General features: G+C 37.9%; 1 protein-coding gene across 2 annotated transcripts in view; it reads right to left on the bottom strand.

The window, feature by feature from the left end:
- PDGFC (platelet derived growth factor C) overlaps nt 1-23311 on the bottom strand; it is a 206528-nt gene that overhangs the window by 67957 nt on the left and 115260 nt on the right. For both annotated transcript variants that reach the window (XM_047857043.1, XM_047857042.1), the window contains exon 2: nt 23062-23257. In XM_047857043.1, the coding sequence (XP_047712999.1) occupies nt 23062-23257 (196 nt within the window). The remainder of the gene's footprint in view (nt 1-23061; nt 23258-23311) is intronic.

The following is a 23311-nucleotide window of genomic DNA, read 5'->3' as shown; positions in this document are numbered from 1 at the left end:
CTTTGGCAAAGTAAAGGAATGAACCAGTTAGTAAAAAAGGTCATTTCAAAAAACTCATAGCTTCCCCCCCCACCGCTTAAGAAACCAATCACATTTCCTTTTGTATGTGTAGTATGTCAAAAAATATGCAATTAATACATAGAACATATTATGAGAACATTATCCACTACAACAGTTTCTAGAAAATTTTATTTTTTCTAAAGTCTATACAGAACTATTATCACCAAATATCGTAACTGTCTACAGGCAATATCCATGGAAACCAGCTTCTAAATACCAGTGTATTATGAAATGAGGGGAAAAAAAAAAAAAAACACTTACTAATAGGAGTGTTGAAAGGCCAACAAATGCACCGAGTCCTGTATTGTGAAAGGTCTACCCTCTGACCATGGGAAGCTTTAATCCCATCAAGGAAAGTGACTGCTTCCAATAGAAATGTTATAATACCTTTTCTTAATATGTCACTTTTACAAAACTCTTTCAAAGTGCCAACTGGCAAACGAGGAGGGCCTACAGTTATCATAGACTAGAATTGCTGCCACACAGGGCGAATCCTTTTTTTGTTTGTTTGTTTACTGTGCACCACAAATCACACCTTAAAAGGTCAGCCTTTAGAACATGAAAGCACATTTCAGAATTCATTGGACACAGGTTCCATCTGACTCTTCTGGTAAAAAAATATATCCCTATCCCTTATCAGCTATAATAGCAATCAGAGTGGTGCCAAGAAGTAATAATAGAATGGAACCTGGCATAAAGAGGATGCTTAATAAATGGAATATATTTTTATTATCTAATGTAATTTCTATTAGATTTCTAGACTTTCTAGTGTTTCCATTCACCTGTGCTAAGTGACAACAATGTTCCAAACAACTATACTGCTGTTTTGTTTGCTTTTTTTAACCTGTTCTTCAGTGATCACTATATACACTATATGTATGTATGTGTGTGTATATATATATTTATATATATGGGGTTATGTACACACACATACATACACACACACACACACACACACATATATATACACATACATGTGTATGTGTCTAGGGTATAGATATTTACAGTAAAGTTAGAAAAGGTAAAATTCTATTTATATCACTTTCATTTTTATATTATCCCCAAGCAAGTATGTATTTACTTTAAGGATGTTCATTATCAATACCTGCAATTCATCTCTTAGAATACTTTAAAAACATAAAAATATATGTAGACTCCAGAGACAGGATTAGGTAAAGCTGGTATAAACATGTTTTGTAGAAAATTCACTTAGCAATTTTGAAGCAATCTATCTTCACTAGAGAAACAAGATTCTGTGGAGCCTAAAATAAACTATTTAATAAAAAATTAGTGACAGACATTAATTACATTTTCTGAGACTTCAAATCTTGACAAAAGAAAAATAATTTAACCTCTTTTATGGGAAATTTAGGATTTCAGAAATCAGAGAAACAAGTCATTCTATTCATGCTACACATTAAAAATATGAAAACGTTTGACTTTTGTGTTTTTCTAGGATCATCACTTTCACTTGCAGTGACGAAGGATTTATGTGGTATATAGAATTCTGTTTTCCACTGAACCTGACTATAGACTGAGGTAAAAAAAGAAAAAAAAAAAAAACCTCAAAAGAAGAAGAAGAAAAAAAGACAGTCCTTTCTCCAGAAACAAAACAAAACAAGATCTTCATATGAAAGGAAACATTTCAGATTGTTAGGTGATTTGATCACTGTAATAAGTCCTGCTAAGGCGATTACTTCATATTTTGAGGCATGAAAAGAGAAATAAGAAATACTAGGCTTAGTGCCCACTTGGCTAAATCCACCTTCCTGGGTAATATCCCTAGGCAGGGTTTTTTTGGACTTAGGTTTGTTTTATTTTCCTCTTCTCACTTTTAACATTTTTCCTTGTGCTCTGTATTTATTTCTACCCTTATCCTGTTAAAATTACTCCTTCAAGGTGCTTTAATATCCAGGATTCCTACCATAGCTTTTAATAGGTTCCGTTGCTACCAGAAAATTCAGCAGTTTTTAACAGTTTCAAATGTATCACTCACTTCATTTCCTCTTTTGCTCCAGATGTTTTCTCTTAGAGTTCTCATTCGTTGACAGAAGAGGTAGGACAGCTTCTCTCTCTCTCTCTCTCTCTCTCTCTCTCTCTCTCTCTCTTTCTCTCTCTCTCTCTCTCTTTTAGAATTAGCTCATCACTTCTATCCATATATTCAGATATTTTTATCTACCTATTTATTTCACTGAGCTTAAATTTCCCTCCCTGAAAATGCCAGGAGTCAATCATACATTTCAATTCTTAATTTTATTAATTTTATGGACAAACAAAAAATAGTAACAACAAAGTACAAGTGCCAAATCATTTGGCAGAGTGAGAAGTCTCCCATTTAATATCATTTCAGTACTTTAATAGACTCAGATCGAAATTAAACCTTATTAGTTCAGAAATTTCTCAGAGAAGCTGTGTTCATGATCACACATATGGGCAAATTTGAGGTCCCAATTTGTGTACTTATAGCAATGCATGTATTCTGGCTTCACATTACAAAGTGCTTGTATTTTCATTTAAACGAGTTTAAAAAGTGAAAATACACATTTACGTGTCTTTAAAATATTGTACAACGTAGGACAATTCTAAAAATAAACTTAGACTATAAGCACTTCGAAGGCAGTGCGTATTTTTTTTTAAGTCATTGTGTCCCCAGACTCTACTCCATGACACTGTGAATGGACACTGTCCCTTTCCATGTAGTTGATATGAGAACGCAAGTACCTCAAACTATAAGAGAAAATAAAAGAGAAAGCAATGTGCCTCTTCTCCCTGCCCCCACACCACACTCCAGGGAAACACAGACAACTTTCCATTTGACTTGTAGACCTTTGGGCAACTGAGTAATTGTGGGCTACTTAGGGCTTTAGTCATTTGTGAACCTCAACCTGGGCGAGACAGCTATTTCACCAGATGGCAAATGTGATCACAGTTTTCAGTACAGCAACTCCAGCAATAATATTCCTGTCATAGGTCAAGAACGTACTTTATATCACCAAGTTATGACTAATGGGTTCCAAGCACATACGGCAGGACATTTCATTGGATATACTTAGAAATTGCCTAATGGCAACTTTTAAAATATTGAGCATGGGATCCTTTTGCTTGAAACGGCTCAATATTCCAAAAGCTGATTGATTACATCTCTTACTACCAACAGTATTGCCTCCATCACTTCGCTGGCACATTTTCACTAATCCTTCAGACCTCAGTTAAGTATGACCTCTTCAGAGAAGCTTTCTGGGAAGCCTACAATATTTTCACAGCGTGGTCCATACCACCACACCCATTACCATTTTGAATTATATTTCTTGCATGCTTGCCCCCTTGTCAATGCTTTCTGAAAGCCAGGGCCCATCTAACAATCTCTCTATTCCAAATATTTAGCACAGTATTTGGTCCATACATAGGAGAGACTAAATGGCTAGTGAGGGATGGATGGATGGATGGATGGATGGATGGATGATGGAGTTTGCAGATACATAATATACTAACATACATATTTATATACAAATATATTCAGACACACTAGGCTACCAAATAGTCACAATTACACATGTGATGCTGAAATATTCCTATATAACTCATACTTACACTCTTGCATATTTTTTTTCCTTATTTCTCTAATTCTGGCTATTCACAAATAAGAATGACTAGTTTTCTCAAAAATAATTTTAAGTGGCTTTTAAAAAACCAGGATACTAGAGTTTATCCGGGGCAGAAATTAGACACTATGTTTGTGAAATTCATTACACTGTTAATCATCCTTCATTATCTCACATGCTAGCCATTACATGGGGAACATTTTGATCTGCTGTATACCCCTGGCACTCTAGCATGATAGTGGTTATGCAACTTGCTGTGTTTTAACTCTATGGTTTAAGTATCTTACTGTTCCTTTTTCAAATACGTCTCCAACAAGGGTCATTTTCAGAGCTCACAGGGAGGTCAGCTAATTGAGGATACATACACCTCATCCTCACTAGTCGTTACTGTACTAAATACAGGACTGGGAAAGTAGTACGAATTACATATTCTCAAGTAAACTCAAACCTTATTTTTATCATCAAGTAGTATCTTTGACTTAACAGTATACCATTTTCAAGGAAGTAACAAGCATGACCGAAGAGGAGTTTTTCCCTCTAACTCCCCACCTGCCTTCTTGAAGAGGAGATGAATGAAATTATGAAGGGGTCTATAACCCATCTCTTTTCTCACACACAGCCCGTCCCGTAAATTGTTGGCTGGAATATTTTTGTCTATTTCCTCTCTTCCCACTGAAATCTCATTATTTCAGACCCCCATTAGCAAATCCTGATTATTCCAATAGCCTTCCCTAAAGCCTCTCTGACCCATACTGTTCCTCCTCCTTCCCCATACCATTTACCCACCCAGGGTGAGGCTTATCTACCTTAAAAGCAGGCCTCATTTTGTCAGTCCACTTTCATAAAACATACACTGGCACACGCTGCATATACCACATAAACCACCACCAATGGCTATCTGCTTTCTCCTCTGTCAAACTAGAATCCTGAACATTATATTTTTCATTTAAAAGCAACACATTTAGTCCTGGATTATAGGCTGACATTTTGAGAGTGTGGCTCCTTTGAGACTGTCATTGAGAAACGGATCTTTGTTCAACGTGATCAATGTTCAGATCAGATTTTGTCATTTCAGCAACAGGCTACTTTCTAGTGGTGAGTTCAGGAAGGTAAAGAGCAACTTTTGGTGGCTCTTGTCAGTTACCCTGCTGACCTCTACTAAGCTGTTCATTTCTGTTCAGGCTTCTACACTTAGCACATACATTCTATTCTTCGCAATTTAACATTTAATCTCACGCTACCTTGTGTCTTTCAAGCATAGGTGTCTCTGGCTAGTTTAGATGTTCCCTGAAGGCAAGGATTATGTTATCGCTCCCGCTCTGTCACTCAGGCCTCCTTATTCTTGGTGGGAATTCAATAAGTATGTCTTAAATCTCTGGCTATAGGACAGTAAACTCACATCACCTCACCGCAGCACAGTAAACCAGAGCATAATTAAACTTGAACTTTGCACCAATTGTAAAAGACTGATGACCATAAATCCCTGTTATTAGCAAACAGTTCTGGGGTGGAATTATGTGTTGTAAACCAGTAACTACTTTATTATCCAAATCATCAAATAGGAAATAAACTGTCCGTGTGATCATGACTGCATTACTTACCAGTTTGCATTCTTCTACAAGGTGTGATTTTTATTTAGTTTTTTGATGAACAGGTAAGGCAGATAATGATGTTTTTCTTGTCTAGTAAATAATACAACAGCTAACAGAGACAGTGATAATTCTCTTCTCATATAATAGTGTACCTTGGATCAAAGGCATGACTACTACCTCTACTATTTGCTAGCTCTGCGTATTTGGACAATTTTTATATCTTCTCTCAGCCCACACCCTCCTTCGCAAAACAGGGATTGCACGTACCGTAAACAGGAGTGAAGAAAGATTAGAGGTCACATGGACAACTAATTTAGTTCAGGGCTTGGCAAACAGTAGGTGCTCAATAAACAGTAGCATTTTTTTCCATGGCACCTATCTGCTTGGCTTCTCTAGCTGGCTCAGTAAATGAACGCATAAGGAAAGGACCGCGGTCTGCAGACAACCTTCTGGTCATCTTCTTCCTTCCCTTCTTTTCTCTCTTCCTTCCTTCCTCCCTTCCTCTCTTCTTTCTTTTTCCCTCATTGTTTTCTTGCCTTTCTTTGCTCACTACACGGGAAACCTTGAATAGATCTTTGAACCTTCCCTTTTCTCTTCTTTAAAGTTCTTTAGTTCTTCAGACGTATAAACAAGTATCTGAATTTTGGTAAGCTCAGTAGAGGAGTGTCATCATTTGCAGAATGATGTCCAACTATTATAGCCACTTATTTGGAAGTTCCTAATCTAGACAAATAGTAAGTAAACTGTGATTAGAGAGATTTTTTTTCCCCTCAAAATACCCTAGGATAACACACAGTGCAGGCCTCATTTCCACGGAGATTAACCTCAATGCCTCAGCAAAAACAGTGCCTACCACAATCCCATGAAATAATTTTAGAAGCAATAAATTATGACCGGTTCCATTTACACAAATATTTTGATATCATGAACTAGCTTGCTTATTCAAACTGACAGACTGAGATGGAGAGCTACAGATAGAAAGGTCAAGAAGTAGATGATGTTTTTGAAGTTAGTGTGTGGGGTTTCTGGTGAGAAAGGGGTAGGGGGGTTAAATCAGCTGCCATATGGGGAAACCATCTGTGTGTCTCAGTAGACAGGGAGCAAAGTGTACTTGGGATTTGACAATTTATTCAAACATTTTTCAAGTGCTTCAAACAGCTGTGGGGAATAATTTTTGGGGGGAAGAAAAATCTTTGGGCAATGAAGTTTTAGAAGTATTGTGTATAATGGGTAAGTCCATTACTATATAACTATTAGTAGCATAGTGAATCAAAAAGTTCTTGGTTCCCTTTTATTAGGAATTCTTTGCGATCTTGAGTTATCCAGCTAAAAGTTAAAAATGATGAAAGAAACAACCGAGCACTTAATAGACGCTAAGCAGTGAACTTTTTTTCTTTTTTTCATATTAAATTTAGTTTAGAGAAAAAAGATTTTTTTCTTTTAATGTTTATTTATTTTTGAGAGAGAGAGAGAGAGAGAGAGAGAGAGACAGCATGCGTGGGGGAGGGGCAGAGAGAGAGGGAGACACAGAATCTGAAGCAGGCTCCAGGCTCTGCGCTGTCAGCATAGAGCCCGGTGCGGGGCTCAAACTCAGGGACAGCGAGATCATGACCTGAGCTGAAGTCGGAAGCCCAACCTACTGAGCCACCCAGGCGCCCCTAGAGGAAGAAGATTCTTAAAGCTCAAAAATGGGAAGGAATGGAGCTGGGTAACACACAGGTAATCTGTTGACATTATTCAGAAGAGGGTGGGATGACAAGAGAATGGAGGGGACTAATGTGAAACAGTGGCATTTCCAGAAGATTGTTTTTTCTTTTCTTTCTTTTTGTAGAGTCGGGGAGGGGGAAAGGGAGAGAATCTCAAGGAGGATCCACCCCCGACGTGGGCCTCATTCCCTTGACCCTGGGAACATGACATGGGCCAAAATCAAGAGTTGGACACTCAACCAACTGAGCCATCCAGGCACCCTGAAAATTGTTTTTTGTAAAGTGATTACAATATGGACTTTATCAGAACTTTAAGAATTTACCATAAAACCAATGTCAAATTAAAAAAGAATTTTAATTCAAAGGATCATGTATAAATGAACAGTCTGAAAACTCTGAAGTGATTCTTTTCCATTGAAAAACAGAAAAGTTATAATATTATCCTAAGTGAATATTTTCAAAAGAACTTTTTTAGAACTATTCTTGTTGGGATCAAGGCAAAATAAATGTTAGTGCCCCTGTATATTTGTGAATATTCTAGGGAGACAAATCTTTCGGTGTTGTAAGTGACTTCAACCTTCATCTGGAACCCAATCTCTCATTTTGGTTATAATTTAATAATATAATTATTAAGCAGGCTAATAAATAAGTTAACCAAGGCTAATAGCCAGTGGCCAACGTCAGAGCTGAATCTGAAACATGTAGGCATGCCAAGCTAGTGTTCTTCCTAGTAGATTAAAATCTCTCACATAAATAAGTTGCCAATTCATCCTACCGATAGAAGTAAGTGATCAGTATACTACATGGAGCAAAGCACAATTGGAATTCCTCATTTCCCAAACTGGTAGTCCTACCACTGTATGTACTGAAAAATGCATTCAGGATATCACTTTGATGGAATGAAGACAAATTTCCTTTCCTGTGGTCTCCTCTAGGATATTAATAATGGAATAGAAACATACACCTCTACATGTACCAGTAACCTGAACATATCTATTGACAGAAATTAAAGAAGGTATACCTTACTCTGGGCAAGAGCATATTCGCGTACCTACATCTCACCAGATCACCTGCTAGCCTAGTCCTCTGAATGCGTGGTCACAAAGGCAAAGTTAACTCCACAGGGGCAGGAACCTCGGTCTCCTCCTTTCTCACCTTTGAGTGAATGTCTGTGACTACACAGAGGTCTTGCCATTTGTTCTTAAGCCGGGAGCCAAGCATCTGTTATGACCAATACTACATCATTCTACTAAGACTCATGATTATGCTACCTCATCTGCAGCAAACACAGAATAGGATGTTATATTTGTACCATTCCTTCTACTGAAAACAGAGATACAAGTATGACCAACATTGCCAAGGAAGCTGGGGAGGTGTTCTTTAACTTTTATTCTGTACCTTCACGTGTGAATCAGATACAACAAAATCTTTTAAGCTTAACTTGGACAAGTTTTGTTAACTATGTTAATCTCACTTTTGTTAATTCCATAGCAAAACAATAATCTTTTTGTAAAATTTAGATGTTTTGGAGTCACTCTGGGGAAAAAAAAAACAAAACTTCAGAGGGAAATCAAATAATAATTACAAACAATTTCATCAAATAATTAAAAATAAATCTCAAATCAGTACCTGCCTGTATTATAAAATCCAGAGCAGACAGCCTATTTAAAGATTGGCTTCTTCAGAAGGTAGGTTGTTCCACAAAGAAAGCTGAGATCTGAACACATTCTAGTTCTCCAAGAGTCAGGGCCAGATGAATAGGAGAAAGCGTGTGACTCGAAAGTTCATTCAGCAAAATAATGTTAATAACTTAATACTGGATAAACAACTGCATAAAACATGGAAGTGCTGAGAAAAGAAAGGCCAGTGCAGAATTACAACAGTATATTGAAGATCTGCACATCTAGAGGTCCTTTATTCATGACTGGTGCTCTATGGTTCTTGCTTAGTTTTTCTCTTGGGTAAAATTGCATACATAGGTGACTGGCTAGCTGGCTAGGAGTATGGGTATTCCATTGGTCCCAGAAGTTGTCCATATGGATGTCCCTGTACCAGATGGATAACTCCAACAAGAGGTCTCATCATTATCCCAGTGGCAGCAAGACTGCAACTGAAAGCAAAGACATGGCACAAAGAAAGGCATTTCAATCTTCCCAAATCTTCAGAGTGTGAAACTGTAAGACTCATTCTAAATCAATGCCAGAAAGCAGTATCTGGGCAATGATCCAGCAGAGAAGGTGGAAAAGGAGGGTAAAGAACAGAGGGAGGTTTTGGGGAGTGGAAGAGGAGAGGGTAAGATGCCGAGGGAAAAAAGGTAAAGGGCCAGTGAGAGACAGACCCTGGGTGAGCCAGACACGAGTTTGGGAGTTGCAGGATACATTCTTTCTCTACTTGAAATGTTGATTTTGAACATTTCAAAACATAAAACCAAAACATCTCATTAGCCAAGGGCAGAGTCCCTTGATCTCAGACTTGGTCACATCCCCACCCTTCATTTTAAGCCCTCTTGGGAATGATTTTTTTTTTTTAAGTTACAAAAGTAATTGCTACAGAGGTCAAAGGATAACCAAACTATAAATTATGGCATCGAACTAACTACACTCAAAAGAGTTGCTGGAAAGGGCACTGGCAAACCTTCACTCTAAAGACAATTTTACTCTGGGGCCAGAGATGCAGGTAGGAAAAACAGTTAAGTGGAAGATTGAAAGCTGCACTTCAACTCTTTGTGGCTTTTCACACTGATAATGGAGATTGTTATTTTTGTACCACCAGCTCCTCTTCCTCTTTCCGGTGGAAAAAAATAAACCATTTTGTTTTCAGGGACCATTTCTCCACCAATCACAGTCCATCACTTGGCCCTGGGATGGGCATGTAATCCAAGTCTTGCCAAGAACAGTAACACATGCACCCAGATCCCTCTATATTAATTGGTCCAGGGATAGATACTTGGTTTAAACCAGGCCAATCAAAACTCTTCTGAGAGCTTGTACAGGAAAAGTTCTTGCAGCCTGTAGAGACTGCAAGTGCTAAAATCTTGGCACTTCTCTGCATTTTATGAAGACAGATTGACAAAGAAGTCAACCACAGGGAGCAAGTCTTTAGAGGCAGAGAAAAAGAGACAGAAAGTTGATGGCATCATTCGGAACCTGGATAAGGCCTATCCCTGAAATGTTCACAAACGTGATCCAAACATTTCCTTTCTAAGCTGGTTACTTATTTGTGGTTGCTTGAAACTAAAAGAGTCTTCAAGTTATATTTCCATGTATGACTCCGACGTATATAGTTGACTTATACTACTACCTACCAGGAAAACTTAAATTTTTATGGTGCATCTGTCGCTGAACTAGTGTTATTATTCTTAGACACTATGCGATATTGGCCTGTATCATCTGTTCTTCTCAGAGCCCAGGTAAACTTGGCCTGACCCTTGGAGAAAAGAGGAAAGACATTTATCTCTTCTCCATAATAAAATGATCATTTAACATTCTAAGTCATTTTATATGAGTATTTCCAATGTCAGCAACGTTGACATTGGTCGTTTTGTTCTTCCAAAAACTTGTGCCCTGGAGCAGAAAAGAATGTATCTTTGAAATAAAAGGCATTGGGCTATCTCCGTAGCTTTTCTTTGCACATACATGCGTGGGCATCCACCCACCCACACAGAGCTTTAACGGTGAAGGCAGGAAGAGGAATGGTAAGAGAGGAATATATATGCTTTCTACGACTGGATCAATGAGAAAATAATCAGGCAAAATGGAGGTCCGAGAGAATGTGTACCTGTAACGTGTTGTTTGAGCAATAACAAAATTCCTCCTGACGACTCCAGGTGTTAGGTAGAACTTCCTTCAAATTCTCCAATCTGTTTTGCATGCTTCTGTCAGTGCTGTCTTTCGAAAATACAGACCAGTACCCTACCTGGTTCTGCAACAAAACCCTTGGCTTCTGACAGCATAAGGAAGGGAGAAAGGAAGTCCAAATCTATCAGCTTCCTACCAAACATCCCTCCCAGTTCGACCCTACCCACAGTACAGCCTCCCCTTTGTCACACCTCCACCATCTCTCAAGCTCCAGAGAAACTCACCGCCCGCCAATTATTCGAGGCATTTGCCACCTGCAGGCTTCCTTTACATGGAGTGCTCATTCTTCTTTAATCTGCCTATTATTTCATTCGAACTGACTTTTACTGAGTACTTTTCAGTGTTTGTCAGCCCACTGAGGTCATATCTATGCTCCCAGGCTCTAATTCACCCTGTATTTCCATACCTCTCTGGATGATAAGTAACCTTGCTATGCTTTCATGTTTACATCACTTTTTAGTTACGACAATAGCAGGACACTACTGTCTGCTTACACAGCTCACTTCCGTGCACCCTCCCCTTGTTCCTTAAAAGGTAAGTGATTGGGGCGCCTGGGTGGCTCAGTAGGTTAAGCGTCTGACTTCGGCTCAGGTCATGATCTCACCGTTCGTGAGTTTGAGCCCCACGTCGGGCTCTGTGCTGATAGCTCAGATGTTTCAGATTCTGTGTCTCCCTCTCTCTCTCTGCCCCTCCCCCGTTCATGCTCTGTCTCTCTCTGTCTCAAAAATAAACGTTTAAAAAAAATTAAAAAAAAAAAAGGTAAGTGATTTACTTAGCTAACCAACCTGCATATGCTTCAGCATAGATGGGCCCCTAAAGTAAGTTGTGGGGATGAACAATGGATGCTCTAAGTCAATCTGGTTCCCCTTCCCCTTGGCCAATGGGTGAAGCAGGCATGTCACAGAAAGTGGTCAAACCATCATCTGACCAGGCAAACCTTATCTGCTCTTACGGAAAGGTTCCCAAGGTGTACCTCACTTCCTCTGTGATTTTTGGCTCTTTTTCTTGCCATCATGAACAGGACTGAAGCTCTGAGTTATAGTTCAACACCCAGCTACTCGTCATCGGGCCCAGGTTTGCAGACTCAGGCTGGGGATTATGTAGGTCCGGAGCTTCATGTGACACGTTGGAATCCGGTGCTAAAACCTAAGGTCGCTTATGGCAGTAGTAGCTAGTGGTGGTTAGTAAAATAGTAAAAGTGGTGACTTTTTCTTTTCTCGATCCTCTTAAGGAATTCATGAAAACATTTGGCTTGGCAAAAAGATTCTTATGACACACTTATGGGTCTCTAAAGTCATTATTAGTTAAATAAATAATACTGCCTTCCTTTCATCTCATCTATATGGTCATGAAACTAAGGAATATTTTTACATATTTTTCATAAAACAGTTGTTGCCTGAAAATTTTATCACTCACAGCTTGCACTGTTCTTGTAAAATTGGTATTAGGAATCCATACTGTCCTTGAAAGTTCTATCTACTAGAGTGAAACACAAAAAAATGAGTAGCCGAGTTTTCGAGGGCTGCATGGCAGGGTTAACTCCTGCATCCCGATTTCTCCGTGATAAATTAATAATATTTATTTACAGACTGTTGCTAGTAAAATACACAGTAGGGGTATGCGCTAGAAAATGGTCAACACAGTGATCTAAACATAACCAGTTACAGTCATGACTAGACTCTCTGTTTACCATTCTGGAACTGGTGGCGTTTTATTACAATTGCCTATTTACTTGTCTGCCTCTTTCCCCAGACTGTGAGCTCCTTAGGGGCACGGGCCATCTCCTCCCACAGTGCTCAAGAAGTGCTTGTTGAACGTGAGAGTACATAAATGAGCAAATAATGATGCCACAGTAGTCCTACTATAAATGCTGGGAAGAGAGGAAAATATCCAAAAGATTATTTTTTAATTAAAAAAAACAAACAAACTAGGGGCGCCCAGGGAGCTCAGTTGGTTAAGTGTCCGACTCTCGATTTCGGCTCAGGTCAGCCCTGCATCGGGCTCCACGTTGCACATGGAGCCTGACTGGGATTCTCTTTCTCCCTCCCTCTGCCCCTCCCCAGTGCATGTCTCCCTCCCTCCTTCCCTCCCTCCCTCCCTCTCTCTCTCTCTCAAAACAAAACCACAAAAACAGTTTTGTTCATCTGAAATTCGAAATATTAACAAAAGACGCTGTTTATTTCATTTAGCATATTTAGCATTTCTATTGTTAAAATATTTCTAACGTGACGGGGCATAATATTTCCTCCAAAAGAAACTCCGTCATTTTGGTGAAGATGAGGTAATATTTTAAATTGGGTAGACTGACTATCTTTTTTCAAATGCTATCCATTATGGTCCGTCTCTCTGTTAAATATTATATGTAATAAACAGATTATTTGTCTTAGAAAAGCAAGCAGAAAGAATTAAAAGATGTTTTCCAGTAGAAATGAGTCCTCCTAGGTACGCCATATGTCATTAACATAATAGCCACACACACAACACTGACATATTCAAGCATCTTTTACAGCAAACTACACCCACTCCCTCTCTCTCTTCGTCTGCCCCTTCCATATTCCAGCCAGTCCCTCCACCATACCGTCTGGATATCCTGTCTGCTTGTTAAAGCAATAAAGTCTAATTTGCCTCTGACTTGTTTTGCTCCTTGTAATAGTACCAGTCTTTTTTTTTTAAATTTTTTTTTCAACGTTTATTTATTTTTGGGACAGAGAGAGACAGAGCATGAACGGGGGAGGGGCAGAGAGAGAGAGAGACACAGAATCGGAAACAGGCTCCAGGCTCTGAGCCATCAGCCCAGAGCCTGACGCGGGGCTGGAACTCACGGACCGCGAGATCGTGACCTGGCTGAAGTCGGACGCCTAACCGACTGCGCCACCCAGGCGCCCCAGTACCAGTCTTAAAGAGCATAAAGACACAGCTCACTCTGTGTTTCTCGTTATAACAGAAGATGTGAGCAGCCGGTAGGGCTATGGGGAAAGAGTCAAACATTTCACCTGAGTCTGTCCTCTTCTAAAGATACAGTTAACATAGTGATTCAGGTTTTCTAGACTCTTCTATGTTTCAGACTTGAGAAAATATTTAAAATGGGGCAGTTTAAATTCTTAAAATGCACTTGGATGCGGCCAACATACGTATTTTTGTTCTACGGCATTATAATGGAGAGAAGTTAACGTTGCCATTAAAACACAGGGTCACGGTCCTGGGATCTAGCCCTGCTTCAGCATGGAACCCACGTAAGATTCTTTCTCTCTCTCTCCCTCTGCCACGCTCGCTAACTCGTGCTCTCTCTCTCTAAAAAAAAAAATAATAAACAAAAAAACAATTTTAAACTTGAGCCTGAGAGTATCAAGCCGTGTTAAGGAAAACCTTTATTCTGCTCGACGACAGTCTACATTCCAGCCACATGGTCGACAAAATTAGGCAGAGAAACTCCTCTGGGCACATTAAAAACAAAATTGCTGAATAAATGACTGAAAGAAAAGATGTGGTTTTAAGGTAATAGTGAGACATCAGGAAAATAAGAGAATTCTTTGGAAGACAAATAAGCATAAGCAGTGAAGATTTCAGTGAGGTAAAATATGCCCTGTAATCCTGTCAGTATCTGCTGGGTCCTGGGGCACAAAAGCAGGAGTTGAGGGTGTAATGAGCCACAAGTGGTACAAGAGAAGAAGCCCCGAGCCGGACCCTAACCCCATCCCTTCCCTCACACCCCTGCTATGCACATGTCTCTCTCTGTAAAATGGACCGCTCAGTGGCAGACTATAAGGCTATGTCCACAATCTGATGACTGTCTTCTCAGCAGCCGTAAGACAGTTGAATGGTATCTTTAAGCTACTGAGAAAATAATAAACACACAACTTCAAATCCTATATCCATTCTAACTTCTGAGAATGAAAGTAAAATAAAGACATTTTTAAATACAGAAGAGCTGAGCACTTATTGCCAACAGGCTTTCACTTAAGAGACTTTTAAACACTCTACTTAAGGAGGAAGTAAAATAATTCTACAAAACAAACTGTGAAATGCAAGAAAAACGCAGAAAAATCCTGAAAGGCAAGCAGGACCTAACTATGAAGACATATTCGGGGCACCAAAAGTAGACACATGGGTATAGCTAAAGAAATATTGTTCGCAGAAAATATGGGGCACCTGGGTGGCTCAGCTGGCTAAGCATCTGACTTAATTTCAGCTCAGGTCGGGATCTAACAGCTTATGAGATTCTCTCTCCCTCTCTCTCTGCCCTGTCCCCACTTGCGCACACATGCTCTCTCTTTTTCTCAAAATAAGTAAATAAACTTAAAAAAAGAGAAAATAATAAAATGTCTTACATACAAAGTTAAAAAATACAAAACTGAAATCCTCAGTCTCTATGACACATACCATCAGGAGTGGGGTCAAATGCAATGAGAACCAAACCAGCATGGACAATAAGAATGAAATCACCTACCGCCCCCCGCTAACAGTTTACAGTAACAAGACATTACTATTTTAGTGTCTTCATTATTGCCCAGGCTATATGGAACTTCCCTAAAGAGCCGTTAACTCCTTCAACTAAAAGCAGCAACAGTTCACAATCCAGCACTGCTGAACCCCTCACCCCGAAAGTCCTTGCCTTGTTTCAATAGATTCCAAGCTATTATATCATGAGCCTTTCTCAATTCTAATCAAATTTCCACACTGAAGGATCCATTTTAAACCAAACTTCAAATTCTCAACAAGATCTGGTTTTGCTTTTCCTCCCCAGACACGACTAAAACCGTGGAGGCGGTGTTCTCTGTCATCATGGGAAGCCATAAACACAGCTCTGTCTTATCAACCAGGTGTGGTGGTATTTGGGGAGTGAGCATTCCACAGCAGTTAACATGTTCTCAGGTAATTTTATATTTTGAGGATGGGGATCTAAACATGGATTAACTTTAGATATTAAGTTAAATAGGCATTTCTAAGGTAGCCACTTAAAAGTGACAATGGATGTATACTTTCTAAATTCACAGAAAAGAAAAATGGAACAAGAAGATTAATAAATGCAAGGAAGGAAACTGAAGAAACAGAAAAATGAAGTACAAACCCAAAGTTATATACATAATAAGAAACAATGCACTATATGAAATTCCTAAGTTAAATATAAAGATTTTTTTACTGAATTTTATTTTATTGCTACTCACATTCCTTTCATAAGAGAAAACAAAAACACACACAGATGTACATACTAACATGCACACACACATGCACAAAGAAAGACACAGGAAAGGTGAAAGTAAACGAATGGAAAGAATGTCAGGCAAATAATGATCGCAGTTACCTGAGGTAGTTTGTTAATATGATAGGCATAATATACTTTAAAGCCAAACCAAAACATCAATGAAGACTAAACAAGGTCAGATCTCTGAACTTCTGTGCACCAACTAACATAATTTAAAAATCTATAAAGCAAAAAATAATATAATATTAATAATATATAATAATATGATGATAAAAACATATAAAGCAAAAAAAAATTTAAACATATAAAGCAAAAAACACATAAAGCAAAAAGGTAGGCCTACATGGTGAAACTAACAAGTGTATTTATCCTCGGTTAGGAGAATTTAATACATCTCTTAGTAATTGATACATCAAAAAAAAAAATTCAGGAAAGATACTGATGCTGTGATCAGATCAACTGTACAAATTAATATAATGGACATATACAGACTTGCACCACACAACTGAAGAATATACTCTCTTTTTTAAGTACATTTGGAAAACTTAAAAATCTGAAGCAAATAAAGCCAAGTCTTACATTTTAAACAGTCATAGACAAACAAGCCATATTTTTTACTCCAAATTAAGTGAATTTAGAAATCTCTCATTTAAAAGCCTCAAATCTGCACTTAAAAACCTCATAGTTTTCCATAAAATGTGAACAATATGCTTCTATATAATAATGGCTTAAAAGAAGCAAACAATGGACATTTTAAATATCTTCAAATGGACAAAAATTAAAATGTCACATTATCAAAATTGGTAGGATACAACTAAAACAGGATTGAGAAATCAAACTCACATCACTGATAATACAATAAACTGGAATTAAGAGCAATCAGAAGTGCCCATCACCTAGAGAACATTCTGGCCAAAATATTTAAGCAGGACCTAACTATGAAGACATATTCAAAGAAATTGACACTAAGAGATTCTGCAGAACAAATGTCCTGGACTGTTTAAAAAAACCAATGTCATAACAGCCAAGAAAAGGCAAGAAAAGAGTTATAATAACCAAATGCAATATATAGTCAATGATTTGTTCAAAATCAAAACATAATAACAAAAAAGAAAATAAAAAAGTGTTAACATTTTGGGATCAGGAGATTGGAAAATCAACTATGTATTAGGTAATAATTTCATATTAGTATTAAATTTCTTGCATGTGAAAATGGTATTGAAATGACATAGGAAATATCCTTGGTTTTAGGCGATTTATGGTGAAGTATAAAGTGTCATTATGTCTGTAACTTCTTTTTAAATGCAGAAATTGGGGCGACTGGGTGGCTCAGTCGGTTAAGCGTCCGACTTCAGCTCAGGTCACGATCTCGCGGTCCGTGAGTTCGAGCCCCGCGTCGGGCTCTGGGCTGATGGCTCAGAGCCTGGAGCCTGTTTCCGATTCTGTGTCTCCCTCTCTCTCTGCCCCTCCCCCGTTCATGCTCTGTCTCTCTCTGTCCCAACAATAAATAAACGTTGAAAAAAAAAATTTTAAATGCAGAAATTAAAAAAATAAAAAAAATTTCCCAAATGGGAAAAGTGTCTCTTAACAAACTAAGGAAGTACTTGACATAATAAAGAAAAAAAAAAAAAAGAATCTCCATTAATCATCATACCCTACAGAAGTGATGAATCACTAAATTCTATTCCTGAAACCATTATTACCTGATATGTTAACTGACTTGGGTTTAAATAAAATTTTAAAAAATCTTCATAATCAACATTGGTATATTAACAGCACAATTTTTACTCCCGCTGGCCAAAGATGGAACAATTTAAGTTGTAAAGTAAATAATGATACCACTGGATTATAACACAAGTAATAAAATAAATATCCATGAGTCTATACTGATATAAATGATGGAGGAAGGAAGGAAGGAAGGAAGGAAGGAAGGAAGGAAAGAAGGAAGGGAGGGAGGAAGGAAAGGAGGGAGGAAGGGAGGGAGGGAGGGAGTTAGGAAGGAGGGAAGAAGGAAAAAACACAAATTTTCTGTTCTGAAAAATTCCAAATAACCCCCTTCCAGGAGACAGAACTTAATCACTCCTCCTTGAATATGTACTGAACTTAGTTACATGCCTCCAGTTAACAGCTAATGAAGGGGAAACATACTTCCTTACCAGAGGAGCAACCCACCCTCAGTGATCAAGATTAACATCATCAGCGATAAGTAAGGGAGACAGTATGTACCTTCTGATATGATATGAGGAGAAGGGGATATCATCTATTTGGAATTCTTCCAAACCTCCATAACCTCAGTGCAATCATGAGAAAAGATCTGAAAAACCTAAACTGAGGGACATTCTACAAAATACCTGATCAATACTCTTCAAAACTGTCAAGGTCGAGGAATAAAATGAAAGAGATGGACTGTCACAGATTGGATGAGAATGAGGACCAGATGCAATATGCATATCCTAGAAAGACTCCTAAAACAGGAAAAGGACATAAAGAGGGAAAACCACTGACAACTGAATAAAGTCTGTAATTAAGAGTATTGCAAGAATGTCAGGTTTTCAATGATGCAAATATAACATGGTTATGTAAGATATTAACATTGGAGGAAACTAGGTTAAGAATATATGGAAATTCTCTGCACTATATTTGCAACATTCCACAAATCTAAAGTTATTCCAAATTTTAAAGTTTTTTTTTTAAAGAAACTCTAAAATCAGAAAGATGACAGGGATACCTACTAAGACAATCTACAGCTTAATAAGAGATGGAAAAGAAAGAGTGGAGAAACTGAAAGGGAGAAAGGAATCTTTTTTCACAAATCATGTGATTTTTTTTTTTGCTTAAATCCAAAACAGTTCCCAGAATAATTACGAAATAAATAAAAGAGCTTATAGCAAGTGTGAAGGATATAAGATCAATACAAAAAAAAAAATCAACTGCATTTCTAACTACCAGCAATATACAAATAGAATATATTTTTCAGGAAGGGGATTTTAGCAAGTCTATTAAGAATATAGAAATAAATCTAAATAATTATGCATAACATCTCTAAAAGGAACATTTGAAAAATGTATAGATGATAAAGAAGATTCCAATAAGTGGAGAAACAAAAGTTTTCCTAGATAGAAAGTTATTTCTATAAAGATGTCAACTCTCATCAAAATGATTTATATATCCAATGCTATCACAATAAAAATCACAACAGGAGTTTTCAAGGAACTTGGCAACCTATTTCTAAAAATATATTAATGAAAAATAGCACGGATGTTCCAAAAGAGAAGAAACAAGAGGTGAGACTTCCCTATCACAGAGCTTCTACATGCTACATAATTAAGACAGCATCATTAAGACACAACTGAGCAAAGGAACAGAGCCCCAGGTACCAGAACAAATCATATGCAGAAATCTGATTACAAATCTACTGGCTCTGCGTATCCCTGCGGGAAAGAATGATTATTTAGTACGTGATTCGGGGACACTACTGGATACCCTAATGAAAAATCTCACACCAGAGACAAAAATAATTACAGATAATCAAAGACTTAAATAACAAAAGCAAAATTTAGGGGTGCCTGGGTGCCTCAGTCGGTTGAGCATCTGACTTTGGCTCAGGTCACGATCTCACAGTTCATGGGTTCGAGCCCCATGTCGGGCTCTGTACTGACAGCTCAGAGCCTGGAGCCTGCTTCGGATTCTGTGTCTCCCTCTCTCTCTTTCCCTCCCCCGCTCACTCTCTCTCTCTCTCAAAAATAAAATAATCATAATTTTTTTAAAAAAGAAAAGCAAAATTTAAATAGCCAAGCAGTCTACTAAGAACCGTATAAAAGATATGAACAGACATTTCACAGAAAAGTAAATATTAGTGGGCAATAATAATATAAAAATGTATCAACCTCATTAGTAATCAGGAAACAAAAATAAAAATTAATAATGAGGTACAATGTTATACTTTCCATACTACCAAAAATGAAAAGAATGACAACCAAAAGGTTGTTGAGAATCCATTGTAACAGAAATATTTGCATATTGTTGGTAGAAATATAAATTGGTCATTTTAAAAATCAACTTAACTCTACCTACTAACATCGAAAATGTAAATGCATTAAGACAGCAATGTGGTTCTTAGATATAGACTCAGAATTTTTTTTTCTTGCACTTTCAGACAAGGAGAACAAGCCAAACATTCATCAAGTGGAAAAGACCAAAAACGTTCACCATACACCGGAATACTATGCATCAAGGAAAACAAATGATCTAAGCTATCTGCGTCAACATGAACTGACGTTAAAATATCACATTTTTCTGTTTAAATACAGTATTATCCCATTGATCTATATTTCAAACACTGGCAAAAAAAATAACCAACTTACTCTTTATAGGAAAGTGCATAGAGAAATGGACAATCGTAAAATTATAGAGAAAATCAGTAGATGGGGAAAAAAAACGCTTAGAACAATGATTATATTCGCAGGGACAAGAAGAAGGTGTAATTAGGGAGGAACAAGGGAAAGGAGGTTCAGAATTATTGAAAGTGTCACTTTTCTTAAGTTGAGCCTAATAATGAGTAAAGCTCAGTCACAAGTTAGGCGAGGCATGCTGGATGATGGTTTAATTTTTGTTACTTAACTACTAATATACATCACACACACATGCATATAATGCCTCTCCTGTAACACAACCTCCCAGACGTGCAGGTGTTAAGTGACCCGTTTGGCGTTGACCTGTAGGAACAGGAACTAGGGAACATGGCACAAGAAGGGCTAACATTCTGGCTACTGCTGTTGATGTCTCTGACCCAGAAGACTCCTGTCTTTGGTCAGCATGCACGAAACTTGTAGATTAACGTGCTCAGATTTTTCAAGGAGAGCAAAATCTTAAAGCCATCATAATTTTTAACAAGGCTATGGAATCCAGCATATGAAAAGAAGCCAGGAGGCGCAGTCTAGCATGGTGAAAAACTATCTACATGTGTGTTAGGAAAAATGGATCTTAGCATTTGTTTAGGCATAAAATATGAATGGTATCTAGGGCTGCTACTTTCCTTCTCTGGTCTGTTTCCTTATCCATAAAATGAAGGGTTGAATAACAGTCTCTAAAGGCAGCTAGAATAGCTTCCAGTTCTCAAAGTCAAAGATTACAGATGTAAGAGGAAAAAAAAATAACATGAAATGCATAGTCACAGAAGAAATGTGAAAAAAAGTCATTACACAAATGTTAAAGATACAAACTGTGATGACAGCAAGTACAAAGTTTATTTCATCTGCATTGAAATATTTATCTGTAATATACCATAAAGTGAAAATTCTCTTTTAACTTGTATATCAAAGAGAAAACAACCCCACAAAGAAGCTCAAGTAAAATATTTTCATGATATACAAATGCCATTGAAGTGAAAAGTCTTCATAAGACCACCCAACCTTGACAAGTGTATTCACATAGGATTTAAAGAGTAATATTTGTATGACATACAGTAGGTGGTCTTTTGCGTGGGTGAAAGACTCCAGCTGACTTTGGTTCATGAATGCCTCTAGGAGAATTATGATGAATTTCTACCTGGCAGACCATAATGTTAGTCTAAACTTCTAATTCTGCTTTCAGAATTGCATTTCTTCTTTGTGACGAAATATCCAAATTTCTTTAATCCTGTGTGTATGTGTAAGCATCCATATGTGTATTTAGGTAGCATGCACCCATGGGCACTGCTTTTTCTTTTAAATACTTATTGTTTATTTTATTGACTTGGCTATCGGGAAGAGAAAATGTAAAATTTTCAGCACTAATCATAACTTAGGTTTTCTGGCACAACTACATTCCTTTATTTGGCTTTTCTTTCTCTACGCGTCATGTCAAATTGTTTCATTCTATATGTACTTTGTGCCATAAGTTACTTCAAACCATTTTCAGTATATGAACCAATGAATGCATATGTACAGTATGTGTCTCCCGATTTTAAATGAAACATAGCTTAAATAAGGTAAATTTCTTGGATCATCAGAAAAACATGAGAAAAACAGAACAAAAGATGCCATTTGAAATCACATCATTACGCTGGAGAGGATGTGGAGAAATGGGAACCCTCTTACACTGTTGGTGGGAATGCAAACTGGTGCAGCCGCTCTGGAAAACAGTGTGGAGGTTCCTCAAAAAATTAAAAATAGACCTACCCTATGACCCAGCAGTAGCACTGCTAGGAATTTACCCAAGGGATACAGGAGTACTGATGCATAGGGGCACTTGTAGCCCAATGTTTATAGCAGCACTCTCAACAATAGCCAAATTGGGGCGCCTGGGTGGCGCAGTCGGTTAGGCGTCCGACTTCAGCCAGGTCACGATCTCGCGGTGCGTGAGTTCGAGCCCCGCGTCAGGCTCTGGGCTGATGGCTCGGAGCCTGGAGCCTGTTTCCGATTCTGTGTCTCCCTCTCTCTCTGCCCCTCCCCCGTTCATGCTCTGTCTCTCTCTGTCCCAAAAATAAATAAAAACGTTGAAAAAAAAAATTAAAAAAAAAAACAATAGCCAAATTATGGAAAGAGCCTAAATGTCCATCAACTGATAAATGGATAAATAAATTGTGGTTTATATACACAATGGAATACTACATGGCAATGAGAAAGAATGAAATCTGGCCTTTTGTAGCAATGTGGATAGAACTGGATAGTATTATGCTAAGTGAAATAAGTCATACAGAGAAAGACAGATACCATATGTTTTCACTCTTATGTGGATCCTGAGAAACTTAACAGAAACCCATGGGGGAGGGGAAGAAAAAAAAAGAGGTTAGAGTGGGAGAGAGCCAAAGCATAAGAGACTCTTAAAAACTGAGAACAAACTGAGGGTTGATGGGGGGTGGGAGGGAGGGGAGAGTGGGTGATGGGTATTGAAGAGGGCATCTTTTGGGATGAGCACTTGGTGTTGTATGGAAACCAATTTGACAGTAAATTTCATATATTGAAAAAAAATAAAATAAAATCACATCATTAAAATGAAGCACCTTGAAAAACTATAACAGTCGTTACACTCTGTTTGAATTTCAAGAATATGGTAACTTACTTGCATATGTCATCTTCTGGGTCTTCAAGCCCAAATCTCTCATCAAATGTAAGCTGTATCCAAACATTTTCTTCTACTGCTACTAATCTCCATACCAAGACCATATTTCTTGGATAAGTATGAGGAAACCTCGGGCTGTGAATACTTCCATTAGTAGACACAGTAATAATTCTCTCATGCTGGGGATCTTGTACTCCTAAAGCAAAAATAGAGGCACAGACACACATTTAGAACAGACATCTCGAAAACT

The sequence above is a fragment of the Prionailurus viverrinus genome, chromosome B1 (genome assembly GCF_022837055.1).
Source record: "Prionailurus viverrinus isolate Anna chromosome B1, UM_Priviv_1.0, whole genome shotgun sequence".
Classification (NCBI taxonomy): domain Eukaryota; kingdom Metazoa; phylum Chordata; class Mammalia; order Carnivora; family Felidae; genus Prionailurus; species Prionailurus viverrinus.
The sequence above is the reverse complement of the archived record's forward strand: the minus strand, read 5'-3'. Positions and strand labels throughout refer to the sequence as shown.